Raw genomic sequence first — 22,353 nt, 5'->3', positions numbered from 1 at the left:
GAGGACGATCGACTCGTTCTCAACGCATTTTCGGATGAAGTGGCTGCGTACATTGATGTATTTACTGAATGGTTGATGGGATTGTTCGCCAACATTTCTGTCCCACGGTTGCCAATGAAGAGAGTGGGGGCCAACACATCTTGCTTCAAGTCGCGCATGAGCTGCCGAAGCCAGACGGCCTCCTTGGCAGCTTCGGCAGAGCCATCGTACTCGGCCTCAGTGGACCTATCACTAGCGGGATACATTGGGGATACTATCGTGAATTGAACAGAACAAACTGATGAAGTCCGCCTGCGAGACAGGATTTTATGACACGATTTAGACAAAATTGTTGACAAAAACAGGACCTATTACATGTACAGGAACGAGGAAAAATCGTGTTTTATGGTGAAATCTCTGTCGCACATCAGACATGATTTTATGGAATCACTTTTCTCAGTGCTATGCTGACCCTGGTGGCGACCACCACATCCAGAACAATGACTTGAAAATAAAGGAAGGGCTCATCAAGTCAATAAAGGGCCTGTACCCGCTCAAAACGTCTTCAAGAACTTCGAACGATTTCCCATCCTTTGCAGATGGACATATAAATAAGCATTGGCCAAGTGAGTTGGAAAGAAAAACGCCTACATGAGATATGAAGTTTAGCAGAAGTGTGCAATACATTCTAAACACCGTTCCAAACGCCAGTGTTTCATCTGGTTGAGGAATAGTGCTGTCCTGCCCATAATCCAGCATACGATTAGAATCGAAAATGCCCTTGTCAATGGGGAAAGCGCGCTTGAAGTAAGAACGAGAGAATCCTTGCGGCAACTCGGCGTGTTCTGCTGCCGATTTGAGCGCTTTATGCAGCGTAGAATTAAGAACGGTGGCATTAAAGAGAACCTTGCTGACACCCTGGCCAAAGATTGGGTTCACACCTATCATGAAGGGAATGCTGTCAGATTGATGACGAGAGAGAGAAAAAAATGGCGGTATATAAGTACGCATTATGGAATCGCCAACGGCAATGAAGTTGTTTGGGACCGATTTAAACGCATAATCGATCCAATAGCAACTCGTCTGTTCACACAGATACACGGTCAGATTCGTCTAACCCTTCAATATGGGAAACCCCCCAAGTCATACCAAAGTACAGCTGTCCCATTTAGCAGGTTCATCAAGCAAGTCCGTGCTCTCTCCAGCAATCCACGGTAGCTCAAAGAACCACTCATCCCGGCAGCGGTGCTTTTCTGGAATGACCTTGGCAGCCGATTGACGACATAGGTCGGCAAACTGGGCTACGGTCGCAGGACAGGTGTCGAGGTCCCATCCCGAATATTGAAGGAGCACTGAAAGGAGATAACGATATAGAAGGGAATTTGTGAGAATTGAATCCGCCGCTCGGTACGTACAATGATCCCCATTGATTCTCTGGTACCCAAAAAGGTCTCTTCCGGTCTCAGCCGTTGAGGTAAAGACTCCAAAGATAGTACAGGCATCCCATCGTCCAAACTCCTGATGATGTTTGGGCAATAATCTTGACACTTTCTCTTGCGATTCATGTGACAATTTAACAGACGTGCTATAATAGCTAACTTTTGGGTTGTACGATGTGCGATTATAGGGTCCCCATTTGTCGGAGGCCGCAGGCAATAACTTTTTGCCAATGGAAGAAGGACCAGAACAATCTACGAACAGTACACACGGGATCGTTGTTGTACTCTTGGAGACTGGACGTAAGGAAACTGCGCGGATTGCCGTCCCATCGGACGAGGCTTCGACGCCGATTACGGTTCCCTGAATAACTTGAAGCTTGTCGCCACAAGACTCAATTGATAGACGTCGAACGAGACTCTTGATACTAGAGAAAGGACACTGATAAGGGTCGGCTGAAAAAAAGTATCCATGCTTCATGCTTACGAGAATCGCGAGCCGGTGACATTGTCCGGCATATTCGCCTTCAGGTCGCCAAAGTATGAGCATCCCACCCACCACCTCGTGTACCTTGGGGAAATGTAAACGTCGCTCTTGGAAGCCTCCTCCTGGAAAGCCGGGAACAATTTGCGCAGAATCATCGTTCCCACGGAGAGAATGGCGTGAAAATGGGCGCGTTGTGGCACCCTTCCTCCGAGAGTGATGACAGCGTCAGGCTCGATTATGACGATCTTTTCGAAGTAATCCGTTAGGACTCTGGCGGTGACGTAACCAGCCATGCTAATCATCTCCGTGTCAGTCACACGTCAAGGTACAGAAGGATGGAAAAGCACCTTCCACCAGCTATCACTGCAGCTCCTTGTATCTTCTTTCTGGGAGGTGCTCCGCCCAGGAATCCAAGCTCATTGACCACGGTTGTCGTTCTAAGTAAATGGCGTCGAAGGACAATCCATAGCACCTTGTACGCAATATAGGCAGAGAACGCTGTCCAAACAACCGTCTGGTTCATTTGCAACGGGCCCGAAAGAGGGGACGAGGATGAGATGCGAGGTTTGGGGGGGCAATACGAACATTTTTGTAGAAAGCTACTTTATGCGAGCAACGAGCGCAGGCTGGCGACTCCCCGATTCTATGCAATCTCCCCTGAGCCCCAGGAAGGGTGCGAATATTTGTTTGCGTCCTGCAAGGATTTCGCCTTTGTTTCTCGGACTTCTTCTTGCGGTACACATGAGCAATATCGTCCATTTAGCAAACGTTTGGAAGATAGCTATGGGATCGGAAATCATCGTCATCCATTCGTCATAAAGGTCACAGAGCTAGGCAGGACTCCAACCTCTATGACTTCGAAACAATATATAGATCACAGAGCGTGCTAGTAAACCCACCGGTTATATTCAACACCGCATCACAGCAGTAGGAGTCTAAAGGTGAAGTAGGATCAATTCATTAGGGGATTTCACGATAGGCTAAAGTGGCACTAAACTGGGATGTAAACTGAACCTAAAGTGACCCGAGTTGAGGCACAATTACAGCGGTTTCGGCCTTGTTGTCACGTGACCCAGTTTGGGCACTGGCCCGAAACAGGGCCTGACAAAGAGTGCATCATATCTTGGCAACCACATGAGCTAGCCACTTGTGGTTTGTTGCAAAGCTTTCATACCTCCATTGCACCCAGACCCTTTTTTAGTGATAATGATTGTTGAAATATCTTGTTTCTTGGCTTGTTGTATGCTGTGGACTACTCGACTATGTCCCAAGGATTATAGATCTTGCACATGGGCATTTCCATGAAGGATTGCCCGATGCTTCTACTTTTGGGACCCATGTTGATGAATGCAGTTGAGGATGGCTTAAAAGCCACCTCGCGCGATTTTTCTCTCTCTCTCTCTCTCTCTCCTCAGTTCATGACTTTGGAACTGAGGTGAGATTCTTTTTCATCATTTGGAGCAGACTTAGTCTAATGTATAAGATGAAATGATGGACTAGCAATGTTGTTGCTCAGTCTGCTGTGTGTGAACTAGAAATTGTCAGGGGATGACTCCCAGGTCCCCATGACTGAAGGGTTGCTTACTATTTTGGGGACAGTAACATTCCATTCCCCTGTTCGCCTCAGGCCTCAGTAGGTCCATCTAAACATAAGCTTTGATGGGCTGTATATTCAATGGAGTAGAGGAAAAAGGCTACCGGGCCTTTACAACTACTCTGAGGTATATATATGTAAATTACATATCTTGGCACAAATAAATAAAGAAATAACAGCATCACTATAATGGGAATTATAGTTAATCCCTCACAATGACCCTCCCCTATGGCCCACAGCCTCAAGTCTAGTCAGCCCTATCCAGGGCACAATCCTACTGTGGGTAAGAAGATGTATAGATAAAGAGGCAAGTAGATACACTTGCCTACTGTGGGTAAGAAGATGAGAAGGAAGCTAACTTCTCATCTTCCCACAGTGGCCACAATATCAGGCAAACTTCCGGGGATACCCAGAAGTTACATGAGGGGGTGGGAACCGGGCCTGGAACATGCAGCATGCAGAGCATGCACGCATGTGGGAAGTGCAGTGGGCAGATGCGGGTCCGGATGTGGGTCCAGGTCCAGGCTGGTCAGGGTGTGTGCCCTGACAGAAATATATTGGAAAGTAATCACCTAGCAATGTTGTCACTGGTGTATGAATATTAGATACACATTGTTTGTCAGAGACCAGGTCGAGACGAGGGAGTGTCTCCGTGGCAGAGGGCTTCGGCCTCAGTGACTTATGCCAGGAGCGCTGTGCCAAGTAACACGTCCGTGCCCTAACTTACTAAACTGGCAACCAGAACTGAAGGGGGGTAAACTCTAGTCGATTTTATTACTGAGGTGTAACCTATGTACAAGTTGAGTATATATATAGTTACAATGAGGGCGGGCCCGCAAATGGTGGAGCAGAGCTAACGGGGTTAGACATTAGCCGATTGAATATTACCGACGAGTCGGGTTATGGGGTTAACGGAATGGTAGGTGATAACCCAGAAATGGAAAGGAGGGATAGGCCCGAAGGTGGGCTTGCAGGGCAAGCGAGTGTATTGCCCAGCGGAGGCGGGAGTGCGCTAGCGGATGTCGGAGCTGTCTGGAAGCCTTCGGGGCTCCGTACTTAGGGAGGCGTAGGTAATAAATTGAAAAGAGGGGGTGGTGACCATCGAGGGGTACCGAGGTGATTGCGGAATATGGGAGCTCTGAGGTTAGTGAAGAAGGAGTGGAGGTAGACCAGAGGGATCGGAGGGAGTGGAAGTCGATGGCCGGGGATGGATATGACATTGTTAAACACATGAGGGAAGGGGAAAAACTTAGACTCACCTCAGTCTGCTATGCATGAACTGAGGAGAAGTTGTAAGGTCCTGTCATATCCATCCCTGGCCATCGACTTCCGATCCCTCCGATCCCTCCGATTACTCCCGCTCCTTCTCCACTAACCTCGGAGCTCCCATATTCCGCAACTCCCTCGGTACCCCTCGATGGTCACCACCCCCTCCTTTCAATTTATTACCTACGCCTCCCTAAGTACGGAGCCCTGAAGGCTTCCGGACAGCTCCAATGTCCGCTAGTGCACTCCCACCTCTGCTGGGTAATACACTCACTTGCCCTGCAAAGCCCACCTTCGGGCCTATCCCTCCTTTCCGTTTCTGGGTTATCACCTGCCTTTCTGCTAACCCTGTAACCCGACTCGTCGGTAATATTCAATCGGCTAATGTCTAACCCTGTTAGCTCCGCTCCACTCGGCTCCGCCAATTGCGGACCTGCCCTCGCTGTAACTATATATACTTAACTTGTACATAGGTTACACTCCAGTAATAAAATCGACTAGAGTTTACCCTCTTCAGTTCTGGTGGCCAGTTAGTAAGTTAGGGCACGGACATGTTTACTAGGCACAGCGCTCCTGGCATAAGTCGCTGAGGCCGAAGCCCTCCATCACGGAGACACTCTTTCGTCTCGACCCGGTCTCTGACAGGTCCAAAAATTGGTGTTTTATAGTCAGGTGCTATCAATGCGCACTGACTTTATGTAAGGGATGGACAGGGATGGGATGATGTGTGCATTTCCCTTATTCTTTATTTCTTAATATTCCTCATAATAAACAATGTATAACAACTGTATATACATATATAGTGTCCAGGGTTGGGAAAAGGAGCTTGGCTCTTCTCCTCCCTCCCTGTCAAATACTAGCTTCATACAGTCTAAGTTATCAACAGCCTGAGGATTGAGGAGTCACCAAGGCTGGCACCCCAACTGGCCTTACACTTTAGCAACAACTGATCCAAAAAAGGGAAACAAAGTAAATCTTAGCGCTGCAAGACTCAACATCAACAACGTGAGTTGGCCTCAGTGTATGCTTGTACATATTTCCTAGCACTAATTCGTAACTAGGTGTCAGGGACAGCTCTGAAAGCGGCGAAGTCCTGGCATGAGGGACTCAGTGGGACAGATGTCAGCTGTGCATAGCGGTGATCCCATCGCGGGGTGAGCATCCCCGACCACTTAGTCTGAAGTGGGAAGTTGAGAAGAAGGCTGCTTCTTCTGTTCCCACCCCAGGTGCTATTATATACAAGCGGTTAGGGTCACATGGAGGAAGCCATGTCATCTCCAGGCACAGCTGCACCTCCCTGGGTGTCTCTGCAGGAGATCCTGGAGGTGGCCGCTCAGTAGGCGGGAGTGTGTGCCGTGCATGCACTGATCAGGGGAGCAGGGTTAGGTATGTGGTGGTACATGGAGAAAAGGGAAATCGACCGTAGAATAGAAATAGAGAGAAAAAAGGGGAAAAGGGGAAGGAAGGGAAAGAAGGGATGGGGAGTGATAGTGGGGGGAGCGGAGTAGGGCAGTGCAGCGCGGGGTGTGGTGCAGGGTCAGGTGGGTGTGCCCTGACACTAGGTAATGACTAATAATATAAAGGAATGGGTCACATGCCCACAACTATACAGCTCTGTGACCCGGAGGGAACATCCAGGTGGCAGTGCCCAGTAAGCGTGGGAACATTCTGGGTGAGCTGCTCACTCAGAAAGTTCCCACGCTATCCTGTGCATGTGTGTACACAACACACAAAGGCAACAATCAAAGAATAAAGGGAGTAAAGTAGGTGGGGAGTCTGGGGCACCCTAAGGCAGGGTGCTGAACCCTGACAATCATGGCCTTAGATGCTGAGGGTAAGAATTATCGAATATGGGCATCGAGAATGGAATCCATCTTCAAATTGGGTGTATGTGGAACATAGTCAAAGCTGTGTCAGTGTCAGGGCACGCCGCTCCACTCAATGCCGCTCCACCCTTTTTCCCTCCTCTCTTCCCTTCCCTTCCTTCCCTTCTCTCTTTTCTTTCCTCATATGGACGACTTCCTTTCTTACACTTGTAGCATGGATGCATCCGGCACCGAGTACCTGGCACCATGCTGCACCGCTGGATGCACTGAAGGAGAGAACGAAGGAAGGTCAGTTGGGAGGTTCAAATGAGACCACCACCAAGCTGTTCCCTGGTTTTTTTAGTTAGGATGGGGAAGTGTACTAGTAAAATTTGTTGTATTTATAGTGCTAATTCTATTTTATGGGTTAGTCTAAAAGTCTCTGAGAAATGACTTACAGATAAACAAAGCCCTGTGGAGCTGTTCCTTTATTGTAATTTCTCAATTTATCTGGGTGTAATTCTGTGTAGGATTGTTTAATTTGGATTTTAACTTGAATTAAATCTTTTACTTGGTGAATTTTCAAAGATTCTACTCAGTTAATGGATTTAGATCGTGTCTGAAGTGTCCCTTGACCTTGTCTTATTTTTATCTTATTTTTATTGCTTGTTTTAACAGTAGAAAAATAACTGTTTTGTGTTTACACTTTGAAATCTGGAGTGTTAACCAGCTCTCCTGTTGAAATATTTACTTAATATTCCTCTCCCTAATTGCTGCCTTTTACTACAGTGGCAATCTTAACTGTATATCACTTTTTTGCACTGGAGTGACAACCAGAAATGCTTGAGAAAAATAATCTTACTTCTCTGAGGGGGGGCGAAAAGTCGCAGAAAGGGTCTCCCTTTTATACTCCTTGGGTTGCCTTCCTTTTTCACACTCTACCTGTAAGGTCGGTGTAGGTGCCGACCTTGGTGCCTCTTCAGTCCTCAGGTCAGTTGATATCTAGGTTAGACAGAACTTAGTATTTGACGTTGGTGTGGAGAAGAGTAAAGAACCCTTTACCCGACTCCGCACCATACATATGTAAATACAAAAGTACAACAAGGAATAATAAAGGAATGTAAATCACCACCCCTTCCTTACACTACCTTGTATTTACAGTGTATTTTCCTCAAGCTGAATAAAAGTGAATTTTTCATGCTGTTAGACATGGGTCCGGGGTTGGCACCAAGGGTTGCTGTTGTGGGCCACTATAGGCCACGATGGCTGTGATGCCATGAACAAGGCCTGAGGGTAGGGCATTTGGCCTCAGCGACTCTAAAGGAGTGCTGTGCCCCCTAGCTGTCTCTTGGCCCTCATTTCACACTCTCTGGGGTTGCCTTGCTGGGGTCAGGACTTGGGGAGTCATGGTCAAATCGATATTAGAGCTAAAGTACTATAATGTATCATACAGGATATATATAGGAAGAGGAAATGAATAGAAGCGGACCCAGGCCAAAGGCCAAAGGGTCTGGAAGCAAAAGGGAACAAAGAGGGGGTTGGCCACACAGCGGCCGGCAATGACTGAGGGTCAAAACAAACAATAACAGATAAATAGTGAAGGAGTGTAGGGCCACGATAGCGGCAATGGTAATGGTAGTGGCACCAGACTCAGAGTTGGGCCAGAGTTGGGTGCAGGGATGGTAGCAGCCTGGTGAGGGCCAAGTAGGTGGAGTAGGCGATGTTGTGGAGTCATGCTAGGCACGGTGCCAGAGGCGGACTCAGGGCAGGGAGGTCGGTGTGGCTGTGGGGGAGTTGGCCAAGTGCAGGAGAGCCTAGGGCAAGCAGGGAGGGTGAGCAGGGAGGATAGGAGTGAGGTTGGGGCTCACACTCATGCTCGCACAGTGGGAATGGGCTCAGGCAGCATCGGGACAGGTGGCTAACAGGCCGGAATGCACGGCCATGACACACACTATAGTTCTACTGTGCTCAGCTGTGCTGAACTGTGGCTCTGCTGCAGTCAGACTGTGCCTAGAATCCTTATTGTCCTTCCTTGCTTAAGCTATTTTTATGATTTAATTAGAACTTGACTGCTGTAAGGAGTGGTAACCCCACCCCTTATTTCCCATTACATAATTGTATAATTGTCTTGTAATAAACACATATATACAAAGTACATACAATAGTGTGGGAAAGTGGAAAGAGCAACTTAGCCTTTCCTCCCATACTGTTGCAAATAATAATTTCATACAAGTTACTTTTGTTGGCAGCCTGAGGAACTAGGCTAACCAGGGTTGGCACCTACACCAACCCCTTACAATTGCGCTGCATTTGTCGCAGTTTTCTATTTCAAATTCCTCTTATTTACCATTAAGTTTGCTATGACTCAGTCATTCTGAATTCAAACTTCGCATTACAGCACGTATGGCTGTGCTAAGACTTCCAGCTGATTTATTCTATTTTTATCCAGTGACTTTTAGTTGAAATGAGACTTGAAATGATAAATGAGTGAATTGTTCAGGTTTAGAACCAAAAGAAAAAGTTGCTAGTAGTTAAAAATTGATCAAACCAATGTGTTAGAGCTCTCTGCCTTATTAGTATATCGTTCCCTAAAATTCCTGCCATGGTCTGTTGTAGTTTTGTGGATTTTGTGGATTTTGTCCATCTTCCCTGATTCCCGTTTGTATTATTGCATCCTAGTCCTTCGTATGTATTGTTTGTTGTTATAATAGGTCGTCCTCAAAGATATCATATTTTTATGTATTTTATTTGAGGCTTGGGACCTCTAGAAGTTGTCTTCCTGCACATCTTCAGGTTACTAACTTCATGTCCTTGTATCTCATTCATTTCTGAATGGTTTTTCACGTTCTCAGCATCATAAATTTTCATTTATTCCAACCTTTCTAATGGTACTAGAGTTGTACTCTAACTCTCGGTATTTGTCAAGTTAGCAAAAGTTCATGTGCACATTCGGTAATCACATGTGTTGTTTCCATACTCGTTTGTATGCAGGCACCATTTCTGTTTAATTGTTCAGAATTTATTGTATGCATTGGTGTTTGTATCCTCAATACAGGCTTCCTGTCATTGACAAATCCTGGGGCTCCATCAGTGGCAAATCAATGCCGATAGGCGAATCTGCCAACCCGAAACCCAATCCAATGTCTGGCCCCCTGCCCTACCAAGTGAGACTTTGCCAACAATCAGACCCTAGACCCTGCCAGCATTCCGACTTCACTTCCAGTTCCCAACCCTTTGGTGCTCCCAGCATCCAGTCCCTCTGGTTCCTCCTAGGCCTATAGCACAACTCAGTCTCACATCCCTGCCTCCACATCCTCCGCATATTTTGCATCTTCCATATTCCGTGCATCTTCCACATCCAGACCTCTGCCCACCTCTGCACCCTCTGCACCCCTGCCACTCCTGGTTGACCTCCACACCCTGTAGTCAGGTCAACACTCCCCTCCGTACCTTCGCTGGCCATCATGCTGTCCTCATTTGTGACAGCACTGATGGACCACCCTCTGTTGCAGACTTATCAGCGCTGCGCTGAAGGGGAGAACGAAGGAAGGTCAGTTGGGAGGTTCAAACAAGACCACCACCAAGCTGTTCCCTGGTTCTTTAGTTAGGATGGGGAAGTGTACTAGTAATATTTGTTGTAATTATAGTACCAATCCGAGTGTTTTGGCTAATTCTATTTTATGGGTTAGTCTAAAAGTTTCTGAGAATTGACTTACAGATAAACAAAGCCCTGTGGAGCTGTTCCTCTATTGTAATTTCTCAATTTGTCTGGGTGTAATTCTGTGTAGGATTGTTTAATTTGGTTTTTAACTTGAATTAAATCTTCTACTTGGTGAAGTTTCAAAGATTCTTGTTAATGATTTAGATTGTGTCTGGAGTGTCCCTTGAGTTTGTTTTATTTTTGTCTTATTTTATTGCTTGTTTTAACAGTAGCAAAATAACTGTTTTGTGTTTACACTTTTGAAATCTGGAGTGTTAACCAGCTCTCCTGTTGAAATATCTACTTAATATTTCTCTCCTTAATTGCTGCCTTTTACTACAGTGGCAATCTTAACTGTATATCACTTTTTCATGCTGGAGTGACAACCAGAAATGCTTGAGAAAAATAATACTCTATTTTCTTACTTCTCTGAGGGGGTGAAAGGTCGCAGAAAGGGTCTCCTTTTTATACTCTTTGGGTCGCCTTCCTTTTTCATGCTCTTCCTCATATTTACAGGATTTATTTACAGTGTATTTTCCTCAAACTGAATAAAAAATGAAATTTTCACGCTATAGTTCTACTGTGCTCTGCTGCGTTGAACTGCAGCTCTACTGCGGTCAGACTGCGCCTAGAATCCTTATTGTCCCTCCTTGCCTAAGCTATTTTAATAGTTAATTAGAACTTGACTGCACTGCATTTGTTGCAGTTTTCTATTTCAAATTCCTCATATTTACCATTAAGTTTGCTATGACTCGGTCATTCTGAATTCAAACTTCGCATTACTATGCATATGGCTGCGCTGAGACCTTCAGCTGATTTATTCTATTTTTATCCAGTAACATTTAGTTGGAATGAGACTTGCAATGATAAATGAGTGAATTATTCAGGTTTAAACCCAAAAGAAAAAGTTGCTAGTAGTCAAGAATTGCTCAAACGAATGTTTTATAGCTCTCCGCTTCATTGGTATATCGTTCCCTAAAATTCCTGCCATGGTCTGTCGTAGTTTAGTGGTTTTCGTGGATTTCATCCTTCTGCCCTGATTCCCCTTTGTATTATTGCATCCTAGTCCTCCATATGTATTGTTCGTTGTTATAGTAGGTCGTCCTCGTAGATATCATATTTTTATGTATTTTATTTGGGGCTCTGGACCTCTAGAAGCTGTCTTCCTGTGTGTTTTCAGGTTTCTAACTTCATGTCCTTGTATCTCATTCATTTCTGAATGGTTTTTCACGTTCTTGGTATCATAAATTTTCATTTATTCCCACCTTTCCAATGGTACTAAAGTTGTGTTTTATTTCTTGGTATTTGTCGAGTTAGCAAAAGTTCACGTGCACATTTGGTAATCACATGCATCGTTCCTGTAGTCGTTCATATGTGGGCACTGTTTCTGTTTAATTGTTTGGGATTTATGGTATGCACGGGTGTTTGTATCCTTTATACAGGCTTCCGTGATTTATTTCAGATTTTTCCCTTATGATCTAAGGTTGTTTTGTACTTTCCATGCTTTGTTTTGACCGGAGTCTTCCTTATTTGGATGGAAATTGGTCTTCGCAATCTGCCGAAGTGCGGATCTTGGTTCCGATGGCCGGTTCCCTTCACATTGCCACCCTCACGTGTCTTTAAACATGATGCGGATTTCTTTATTCTCGTCGTTGGTATAACTTCACAACGGCTGGACCGTTTGGGCTGAAAATTTGCATAACTATAGTTTCCTATTTATCATAATTTCCGTGTAAATTTCGTTGTGTGTTAAAATATGGATCCTACGTAAACGTCGTCTTTTCCCTGAGCCCAGACTTTTGATGTCACTCTTCCCGTTATTGGGTATCTCATTGATGCCTGATCCTTTTATTATGAAAATTTGGGTGGATTAAGATTAGATCCCTTCCTTTCTAATGGGCTATCAAGCTCGTCTCGGTCGTTACTGCTTGTTCTTCGCGCTTGGCTTTTAAACATTGTCCTCGTTTCCCAAGAGCTTTGGTCACATCTCCGTCATTTATGGGTAGTTTTCCCTGTAATTACTTTCATCGGGTCCATTTGGGAGACATATATATTTCCTATTATAAACACGACTTTGAATTTTGCATTAGTTCCTAAGCAATCCTTGTTCCATGGTACTTCCATCCTCAGCTACGTGTGTGGGCATGGGAAAGTAGTTTCCGTGGAGGTTCTCTGGTTGTTTTTATAGTCAAGTCTTGGTTGATTGTCCTAATTCTTTGTTTAATATTTGCTATAAATTCCCCCGAGAATTCCGTCTTGTTGATGCTAAGCTTGAAGTATTTTTGCTAATTTTCTTTCTTCCAATTTATCGTATGTAGTCGTAATAATTCGTAAAAATTCAGGTTCTTCTATTTTCTCATATCTACTTGTCATATGGGGTTTTGTGATTTATCTGGCATATTTCTATAATGGGTTTCCATAGTGTGATCGTTATTTCTCCTACAGCGCATTCCTGCTCACAGAGTGGCACACCTCCGGGATCTCCCACAGAGATACCCAGGGAAGTGCGGCTGTGTGCGGAGATGACGTGGCTCCTCCCACGTGACCCCAACCACATGTATATAATAGTGCCTGGGGTGGGAACAGAAGAAGCAGCCTTCTTCTCAACTTCCCACTTCAGGTAAGTACTGTAGCTTCTCCCCTTTAATGATAACACAACTTCCCACTTCAGACTAAGTGGTCGGAGATGCTCACCCCGCAACGGGACCGCTGCTACGCATAGCCAACATCTGTCCCATCGAGTCCCTCATGCCGGGACCTCGCCACTTTAGGTTGGGTATGATGTTGGGTGTGTTTTCGGCATTGGAGACGGAGCTAACTTGAGGGTCTTTGAGCAGCTAGGATTGTCTGTGGAGACAACGTGAAAATACTTCTGGTGGAGACCGGTGTATAGCACTGAGGTAGATAGAAACGGAGTCCATATCCCCTTCTTAGGATTAGACATCCCAGCATCTAATCAACACAACAGGCTAGGGTCAGATCATCCGGAAGCGGAAGCTGACCATCATAGGAAGTGGAAGAGAGATGTGTGGAGTAACTGGAGGGTTCTGGAATACTTCCGAGGAGAAGTGTGAGGGCAAAGATCGTGATAACGATCGTCCAGAGAGCTCTCGGAGGTGAGCCTGAAGGCAAGAGAGTAAGTGGAGTAGAAATGTGTGCATACCATGTGAAAAGGTTAATGTTAACCGGTAGCAAGCTTTGGCGAAGCATACAAGGTTACCAATGGTATAGGAGTCTTCCTCATGGTAAGAGGTAGACAGAAAAAGAGTGCCAGCCATCGGAACAAGTCCGGAGGCAACAGGGAGAGGTGAGGGTGAAAGGACAGGAAGTGTTCTCATACCTAGACAACGTTTACTCAGGTCCATTACTCAACGGAGTCTCAGGGTGAGTAGACAACAGCCAGATACTTGAGCACAAACTTATCCAATGGGGAGATGTACAGACATCAACAGATGGGATCCTAACTCAAAGAGAGAGGATGGAGGAACGGGTCAACCAGCGGAGGTGAGTCCAGAGGTGACAGAAAGAGGATGGGGGAGTTGCGGTGGGGTGTCCGGTGTTTTGGAAGTACTGCTCATGATCTAGGCTCAACGGAGCACATGTCAGGGACAGCTCTGAAAGCAGCAAGGTCCCGGTGCGAGGGACTTGATGGGACAGGTGTTGGCTATGCATAGCGGCGGTCCCATTGCGGGGTGAGCATCCCTGACCACTTAGTCTGAAGTGGGAAGTTGAGAAGAAGGCTGCTTCTTCTGTTACCACCCCAGGCACTATAATATACATGCGGTTGGGGTCACATGGGAGAAGCCATGTCATCTCCGCACACAGCCGCACCTCCCTGGGTATCTGCACAGGAGATCCTGGAGGTGTGCCGCTCTGTGAGCGGGAATGCATGCAGTGGGTGTGGCGATCGGGGGAGCTGTCAGAGACCAGATTCGAGATGAGGGAGTGTCTCCGTAGCAGAGGGCTTTGGCCTCAGCGACTTCTGCCAAGAGCGCTGTGCCTAGTGACACGTCCGTGCCCTAACTTACTGACTGGCAATCAGAACCGAAGGGGGGGTAACTCTAGTTGATTTTATTACTGGGGTGTAACCTATGTACAAGTGGGATATATATATGGTTACAGTGAAGACGGGCCTGCAATTGGCGGAGCCGAATGGAGCAGAGCTAACGGGGTTTAAACATTAGCCGACTGAATATTACCGACGAGTCGGGTCGCAGGGTTAGCGGAAAGGCAGGCGATAACCCAGAAACGGAAAGGAGGGATAGGCCCGAAGGTGGGCTCTGCAGGACAGACGAGTGTATTGCCCAGCGGAGGCGGGAGTGCGCTAGCGGACGTCGGAGCTGTCCAGAAGTCTTCGGGGCTCCGTACTTAGGGAGGCGTAGGTAATAAATTGAAATGAGGGGGTGGTGACCATCGAGGGGTACCGAGGGGATTGCAGAATATGGGAGCTCCGAGGTTAGTGAGGGAGGAGCGGAGTTAGACCGGAGGGATCGGAGGAACCGGAAGTCGATGGCCGGGGATGGATATGACAGGAGCAGGGTTAGGTGTGTAGTGGTACATAGAGAAAGGGAAGTCGACCATGGAGTGGAAATAGAAAGAAAGAAGAAAAGGGAAAAGGAGGAATGGGGAGTGATAGCGGGAGGAGCAGAGTAGGGCGGCATGGCACAGGGTCAGGTGGGGTGTGCCCTGACATCACCCCCCCCTTAAGCCACTTCGCCTTGAAGCAGCTGGGCGGTTCTCTTTTTCTCTCCCTGGGGCATGGGGGTGCATCCGATGGAACTCCTTGACTAGGTTGGAGGTGTGGGTTAGGTGGTTGCATGTGAGCCATTGGTTTTCTGAGTGTGGCCAGCCTGTATACTTTACCAGGTACCGGAGTTTTCGGCATAGCCACTTAGAGTCCAGGATTTTCTCGACTTCATACTCTTCTTCTCCATCTACGAGGTCTGGGCCTGGGCGGGGGTCGGCAGGGCATTCCGCAATCTTGTCAGGGCGGTGCAGTCTGATGTTTGTCATGGATATGACTGGGTGGATCCCTCTTTGTCGGGTGGTGAGCTGGAGTTTGATGGCAGTGGGGGAGACGACTTTAATAATCATGAAGGGGCCGGTCCATTTATGGTCCAGCTTCTTGGTTGGGCGGTCTGTCGTGTAATTCTGGGTGCTGAGCCAGACCTGGTCGCCTTCTTGGTATGTAGGGGCCACCTCACAGTTTCAGTCATAGTAGTGGGCCACATCTCATCCGCCACGTGCTCTAGCCCTGCCTTCACCTCTTCTTGCATCTTCATCATCCTCGATGAGAAGGCATCAGCGGCTTCTACCTCAGATGTGTGTGTGGGCTCTGTCCCCATCCTAGGGTGTTGGCCAGTGTCGAGCTCAAAAGGGGTTCAGTGGGTGGAGGAGTGGATGCGGTTGTTATAGGTGAACTCTGCTAGCGGGAGCCAGTCCGCCCAGTTGTCTTGGCGGTGGTTGACAAATACCCGGAGGTAAGCCTCTACCTCTTGGTTTACTCTCTCCATCTGCCCGTCTGTCTGGGGGTGGTAGGGTGTCAAGGGGGTGAGCTTGATGCCAAGGAGGTCCAGGAGTTCTTTCGAGAATTGCGAGACGAAGGCGCTCCCTCTGTCGCTGAGGATCTCTTCAGGTGTCAGGGCCCGGCCTCGGACTCGGAGGCTCCCTGACCTCAACCCCCATCTGCCCTGTCCTCACACTATGTGGGGCATGAGATGTATAGTAAAAGGGAGAGAGTATATACACTTGCCTATGCAGGGCATGAGATGAGAAGAAGGGTAAAGGTCTCATCTCCCCGCATGGTTGCTATATAAAGGAATGGGTCACATGCCCACAACTATACAGCTCCTAGAGTTGTGTAGTGTGACCCGGAGGGAACATCCAGGTGGCAGTGCCCAGTAAGCATGGGAATGTTCTGGGTGAGTTGCTTGCCCAGAATTGTGGCTGTGACCCGTGGGGACATTCTGGGTGGGCTGCTCGCTCAGAAAGTTCCCACGCTATCCCGTGCATGCGTGTACACAACACACAAAGCAACAACAAGGCAACAGTCAAAGAATAAAGGGGGTAAAGTAGGTGGGGAGTCCGGGGCACCCTAAGGCAGGGTGCTGAACCCTGACATCAGGGAGACCGTGGTGCTTCCAGACATGTTCAAGGAAGAGCCGTGCAATCCCTGCTGAGTCCACCGTTGTCACTGTTGGAATTGTGTGGATGTGTTTGGATAGGCAGTCCACTACAACCAGGACAGCATTGTAGCCCTTTGACTCGGGGAGTTCTCCGATCATGTCCACCGAAATCACTTGCCAGCGGCAGGTGGGGATCTTGTTCAGGATGAGCTTCCCCACTTTATGAGAGGAGAAGGATTTGACACGGTTGCAGGTGTCGCATCCGCATATGTACGTACCGCCTGACATACTCCGCCATCCATGGCCACCAGTAGTCATGGGAGACGAGTTCCAGGGTCTTCCACCGCCCTGGGTGCCCTGTCGCGTGCACATCATGGTACAAGCGCACCAGGTCGTGGCGGAGTTGCGGGTCTTTTGGGACATATACCTTTCCTCTGTACAGAACCAGCTCTCCTTGTTTCTCCCACTCGTCCGACCTCAGCATGCCCTCTCCCAGTTCCCGCATTGCCTTTACCACCTTCTCGTCCAGGTCCTTTGCCTTGCTGATCCTCTTGAGGATAGTCATCCCTTCACCTTCTACCAAAACCACCTCTGCTGTGCAGGCCTCGAACCAAGAGGGTTGGAGGAGAGTCAGCCCATCGTTGTTGTCCTTGCCTTTCGGGTGGTCAGCATGGCGCAAGAGTGCATCGGGTTTCCCCATGAGTTTCCCTGGGCAGTGGATGAGGGTGAAGTGGAATTGGGAGAGGAAGAGTGACCACTGCGCTTGGTGCCGATTCAGCTGTTGTGCGGTGCAGAAATACCCTAGGTTGTGGTGGTCGGAGTAGACATTGACTTTCTCCTCCACTCCTTGTAGGAAATGCTGCCACTCCTCGAGGGCACATACAATTGCAAGCATTTCCTTGTCGTACACCTCGTAGTTACACTCTACATTCATGAAACTCTTGGACATGAAAGCTACAGGTGTCATATCCGTGCATGCCTGACCCCGACCCAACTTCCGGACCTCCACCCTCTTCACCCCCGGAGTCATAACCTACCGCTGCCGTTCCGATACTCACCTTCGGTCCTGGCAACACACCTCCCCCTTACCTCTCCGACCCTATCTCCGTCTGCTCCGATACTCATCTCGGACCGAACATCGCCCCACTCGCCACCCTTCCTACTACTCCGCTCCCCCTTCACAACACCTCCACCCTCCTGTTATCCTCCTACGCTTCCCCCGTCCGCTCCGATACTCACCTTCGGACCTGACTACTCTTCTTTCCGCCACTCCTTCTCCCTTACCTTTCCCCTCTCTCCTCCCTCTGCTACTCCTCCGCCACCCTTCCACCAAGTTACGACCTTCCACCGCTGTTCCGTACTTCGCACTCGGACACCGCTCGTACCTTACTCCGAGCCTCCGTCATAGTCCCTACCTCGGACTTTGACTCCACCTCGGCCTTAGTCCATTGCATTGGTGACCTCATACTACGTAAACACCATTGCCAATATCCCTCGGACTTTCAACCCCGCCTCCGTAACCTCCATAACCTCCGCAACCCCCGAGCTTCATGGATCACCTTCGGCCCTCTCGCCACTTGTAATGTATTTCTCGCGTTTTCCCCTCATCCCTATTTGGACTACTGCTTCTTTCTATTCTAGCCAGTTAGTCATCATCCCCACTTCCCCTCATCCTCCTGCCCCTCTGGGCCTCGCCCTCCCTACCTCCTTTCGGATGTATCACAGGTCCTGCCTTATGACCTTCGGTACCTATCCGCTCCTTCTACCCTTTGTTCCCGTTCGGACGTCTTCGTTCCGATTCGGTTACCCTTTGTCCTCCTTGTGCTTTTGCCCCTTCCATTATGTATATCGGCGCTTGTACATACTCGTTTTGGTTTTAGTCTGAAATCGACCTGAAATGCCCCCAAGAGACTTCCTGCTCACCTACTGTGAAATTAAGGACCAAATGGACAAACAGCAATGGCACAGCACTCCACTTGAGTCGCTGAGGCCAAGGTCCCTCCACGCTAAGTCTCCGATTCCACTCCGGAGTCGTCCGTTTCCGCCCGTTCTAACAACAGGGTGGAACTCTCCATCTGTCTGGAGCTGGGATAGGACCACACCAGTTGCAAAGTTAGAGGCATCGCACTCGAGTTTGAAGTGGCCTGTATTGGTGGGGAAGGCGAGGACCAGGGCAGAGGTGACAGCGTTTTTGAGGGCCCGGAAAGTGCAGTCTTCATCTGGTCCCCAGGTCCATGCCTTGGTTTTGCGGGTTAGCGCATGCAGGGGGTGGGCTGTCTTGGAAAAGTCTTTGATGAACCGGTGATAGAAGTTGACAAACCCCAAGAAGGACTGTACTTCTTTGACCTTGGTTGGGGTTGGCCAGTCAAGAACTCTGTGGACTGTTATGGGGTCCATTGTGACACTTCCCTCGGAGATGATGAGGCTGAGGCACTTGATCCGCTTCTGCTCGAACTTACACTTTTCCGGCTTTAAGAAGAGTCTCCACTTCCGCAGCATCTCCAGGACCTCTCAGATGACCCTCCGGTGTTCCTCCAGGGTGGCAGTGAAGATCAAGATGTCGTCCATGTAGCAGATGATGACCTCATGGTCAATGAAGTCTCGGAGAATGTCATTCATCATTGTTTGAAATGTCGCTGGGGAGTTACACAGGCCAAAGAACATAATGGTAGGCTCGAATAATCCCTGGTTGGTCGAAAACGCCACCTTCCACTCATCACCATCCTTGATGTGGACGTTGTTGAATCCCCAGCACAGGTCTAGCACCGAGAAGTACTTAGCATTTCAGAGGCATGCGAGGACATCCAAAATGAGTGGGAGGGGGTATGAGTTTTGACTGTGATCTCATTGAGCTTCTGGCAGTCCTGGACTAGGTGCAACGATCCATCCTTCTTCTTGATGAAGAAGACTGGGGCTCCCATCGGGGATTTGGACGCCCGTATGCGCCCATTCCGCAGGTTCTCATACAGGAACTCATCTAGTTCCTTCTGTTCTGGTCGTGACAGGGGGAAGGTCCTCCCTCTTGGGAGTTTGGCATATGGTACCAGGTCTATTGCATGGTCTCAGGGCTTCCGGGGGGGCAGCTGGTCAAAGGCCTCTTTTGAGAACATGTCCCGGAAGTCCTGGTACTGTTCTGGGACTAGCACCTCAAACGGTGCAGGTTCCGCTTCTGGTTCATGGGCTTCCTGGGCCATCTGCTGAGATGGCATCGTGGTCACTCTTAGTTCATGTCCCCACCCTGGAGGGATGATAGCAGCGTAAACCCCATCCCCAGGTTCCACCATGGGGTCTGGGTCAGCATGTCCTCGTGTTGACTGGCAGGAGGATGGGCAGCAGGACGTACTGACCTTTTGCCGTGTCCAGTCCACCTCTGGGTTGTGGTGCAGCAACCACAAGTGTCCTATGATGAGGGACTGCCGCCCAAGGTTCGTGACAGCGAAGCGGGCCTGCTCCATGTGCCATCCAAATGTCAGGAGGGCCTCTAGTTCCTCAGTTATGGCCCCGTTCTCATTTGGGGTCCCATCGACATTGCAGACAGGAATGGGTTGGGGGAGCAGGGTTGTCTCAAGCCGGTGTTTTCTGACAAACTCGGGGCTTACAAAGTTCCCAGTGGCTCCCGAGTCCAGGAGGGCCAACACAGAGACAGTGGCGAGGGAGGTCAAGGCAGTCAGCTTTACAGCTAGGTTGAGGGATCTGGGGGGTTGCTTGGATAGCACGTAGATGGCAGGTGGTGGGACCGCCACTTCCGGTGCCGCACTTGGTGTTTCTCTGCCCTTACTGATCGAGGATGCAATTTTCTTGGTGATGACTCGGTGGAATTTGGACATCAGCGCTGGCTTAGGCACATCACAGTATCTACACAAGCTAGTACTATCGCCTACAGGCGGCCAGGGTGCATCCCTCACCGGTCACCTTCCTGAAAATCCTCTTGGGCTTCTACCTCCTGCCCTTCTCCTCCATCTGTCTCTGTCCCCGGCTCATCCACCAGCTGCCTTCTCAGCCCCTCCATGAGTGCCCTGAGGTCCTCTGGGTGCATCCGTCTGGCTTGGCAGGTTTTTGGCTGCAGGCAGTCCCACCTGATGTGCCCCGGTGCATTGCAATTGTAGCAGAGGCCGTTTCGTCTTTGGTCTATCCTCGAGCAGTTGAGGTCCATGGGTTGCGGCCCTCCCCCTGCCGCAGGGTGGGTTGCAGGAGGTGGCAGTGCAGCAGCAGGTTGGGGGCACGGCAGTGCAGGGGCTGGGCGGGCTTTGTCAGAAACTGTATTCGAGGTATTCGCAGGAAGCGGAGCGGAGTACGGTGGCGTGAGTGGACACTTAGCTAATGAGCTACTCCATTGCAAGGCGTCGTGGTGGTTGGGACTTTGGCTTCAACGACTTGGCTGGAGCATTGTGCCACGCGTTCTAGGCTGTCCCGTATTTCGAGTTAGTGGGAGGTACCTTGTGGTGATGTTGACTTAAGCGGAGATGGAACTGAGAGGCGAACTTAAGATGAGAGTACTTGGGGGGAATTCTAGTTGATATTCGAACTGAAGTACATCGACAGTAAGCTACAAGTATAAATACGAAAGGAGAACAGAGAAGGGGCCGGTCGGTCCGGCGTGGAATGGGAGCGGGATGGTAAGTACTAAGAGAGCGATGAGGACCAGGGAAATGGAACAGAAGAAATGAATGGGACAGAGGACAGCGAAGTTGGGAGGCAGAATGAATAGCCCAACAACTAGGCGCCAATATGGTGGTGGATCAGAATGTCAATATACGAATAAATCAAATGTCAATAAAGGAATAACCAAGTGTCAATAAAGGAATAAACCAAATGTCAATAAGGAGCGGATCAGCAGCAACAATATCGACCACTAGTAAGTTAATAAAATGGTATCGGCTGAATGGCTGAGGAGCTCAAGTGGTGGCGGGAGAAAGGAGGTGCCGCTAGGGGCCATAGATGGGAACCACTATCGGCACCATTAAGTGATGGACAACGGTGCGAATAATGGGCGTGAATAGCAGGCGCAAGAATGGGGGTGCAGATGATGGAAGTGGTAGAAGGGCGGGGACTTTGCGGGGCCGTGACAGGCTTGTGGGAAGGTGGTAGGGAGTGGGAATCTCACAGGTGGGAGTTGGGGCCTGGCTGGGGGCAAGCAGGGCTGGGTCGCCTGGAAGCGTCGCCACTGGTTGTCGAGGAGGGTGGCCTCGCATTTCCACTCAGCCCAGGTAGTCAGCATGGGGCGGAGGCAGTAGATGCTCTCTCGGAGCCGGGAGTTGATCGCCTGTGCGAAGCGGTCTACTAGCCCTACATCTCCTAGCCACAAGGCAGGGCCGAGGATCTCGAACTCTTGGATGACCTTGTCCACAGAGTCGGTGCCCTGTCACAAGGTGGCCAGCTTCTGCCTGGCCGTGACTTCGCAGTTTGGGTCTTGGAACATGGCGTCGAGTTCCATGTTGAACTCGTCCATGGTAAGCCCAGGGGAGCCCGTTGTCAGCAGCGCGATGGTACACTGCATCACCCATGCTCCCGCAGTCCCTCCCTTCATGTAAGACAGGACAAAGAGGATCTGGGAGAGGGCATCGGGAAACTCCACCACCCGAACATGGAAGTAGATGCCACATTCAGCCTTGAAGCGGTCAAGGTCTTCGGTTGCTCCAGAGAAGGGGGTGGGGGGGGGGCAACTTTAGGCAGTTTGGGTCTGGGGGCAGGTCCGGGTGCTGGTCCAGGCACTGGTGCCGGTGTGAGCGCAGCTGGGGGTTGGTTCTGGGCTTGGCTCTCTACGATGGCCTGGAGCTCTTGGAATCAGGACAGCAGCTTGTCATACTGCTCTTCGGTCACCATAGCAGGGGAGATGGGGGAGGCGGGGGAAATGAGGTTAAAGCCTTTTTCTGCTGTCAGGGACAGCTCCAAAAGCGGTGAGGTCCTGGTGTGAGGGACTCGATGGGACAGGTGTTGGCTATGTGTAGCAGCGGTCCCGTC

General features: G+C 49.2%; 1 protein-coding gene across 1 annotated transcript; it reads right to left on the bottom strand.

The window, feature by feature from the left end:
• Positions 1 to 241: 241 nt before the first annotated feature.
• EI90DRAFT_2991901 (uncharacterized protein) lies at positions 242 to 2,685 on the bottom strand. The gene is made up of 6 exons (XM_039056124.1): positions 2,250 to 2,685; positions 1,903 to 2,196; positions 1,395 to 1,843; positions 1,129 to 1,331; positions 631 to 1,062; positions 242 to 570 (listed from the first exon to the last, which is right to left on the bottom strand). The coding sequence occupies exons 1-6, from the start codon at positions 2,423 to 2,425 to the stop codon at positions 442 to 444; spliced, it is 1,683 nt and encodes a 560-aa protein (XP_038920014.1). The 5' UTR covers positions 2,426 to 2,685; the 3' UTR covers positions 242 to 441.
• Positions 2,686 to 22,353: the final 19,668 nt, after the last annotated feature.

This window comes from Cantharellus anzutake (assembly GCF_015039405.1).
Source record: "Cantharellus anzutake strain C23 chromosome Unknown EI90scaffold_9, whole genome shotgun sequence".
Taxonomy (NCBI): domain Eukaryota; kingdom Fungi; phylum Basidiomycota; class Agaricomycetes; order Cantharellales; family Hydnaceae; genus Cantharellus; species Cantharellus anzutake.
The sequence above is the reverse complement of the archived record's forward strand: the minus strand, read 5'-3'. Positions and strand labels throughout refer to the sequence as shown.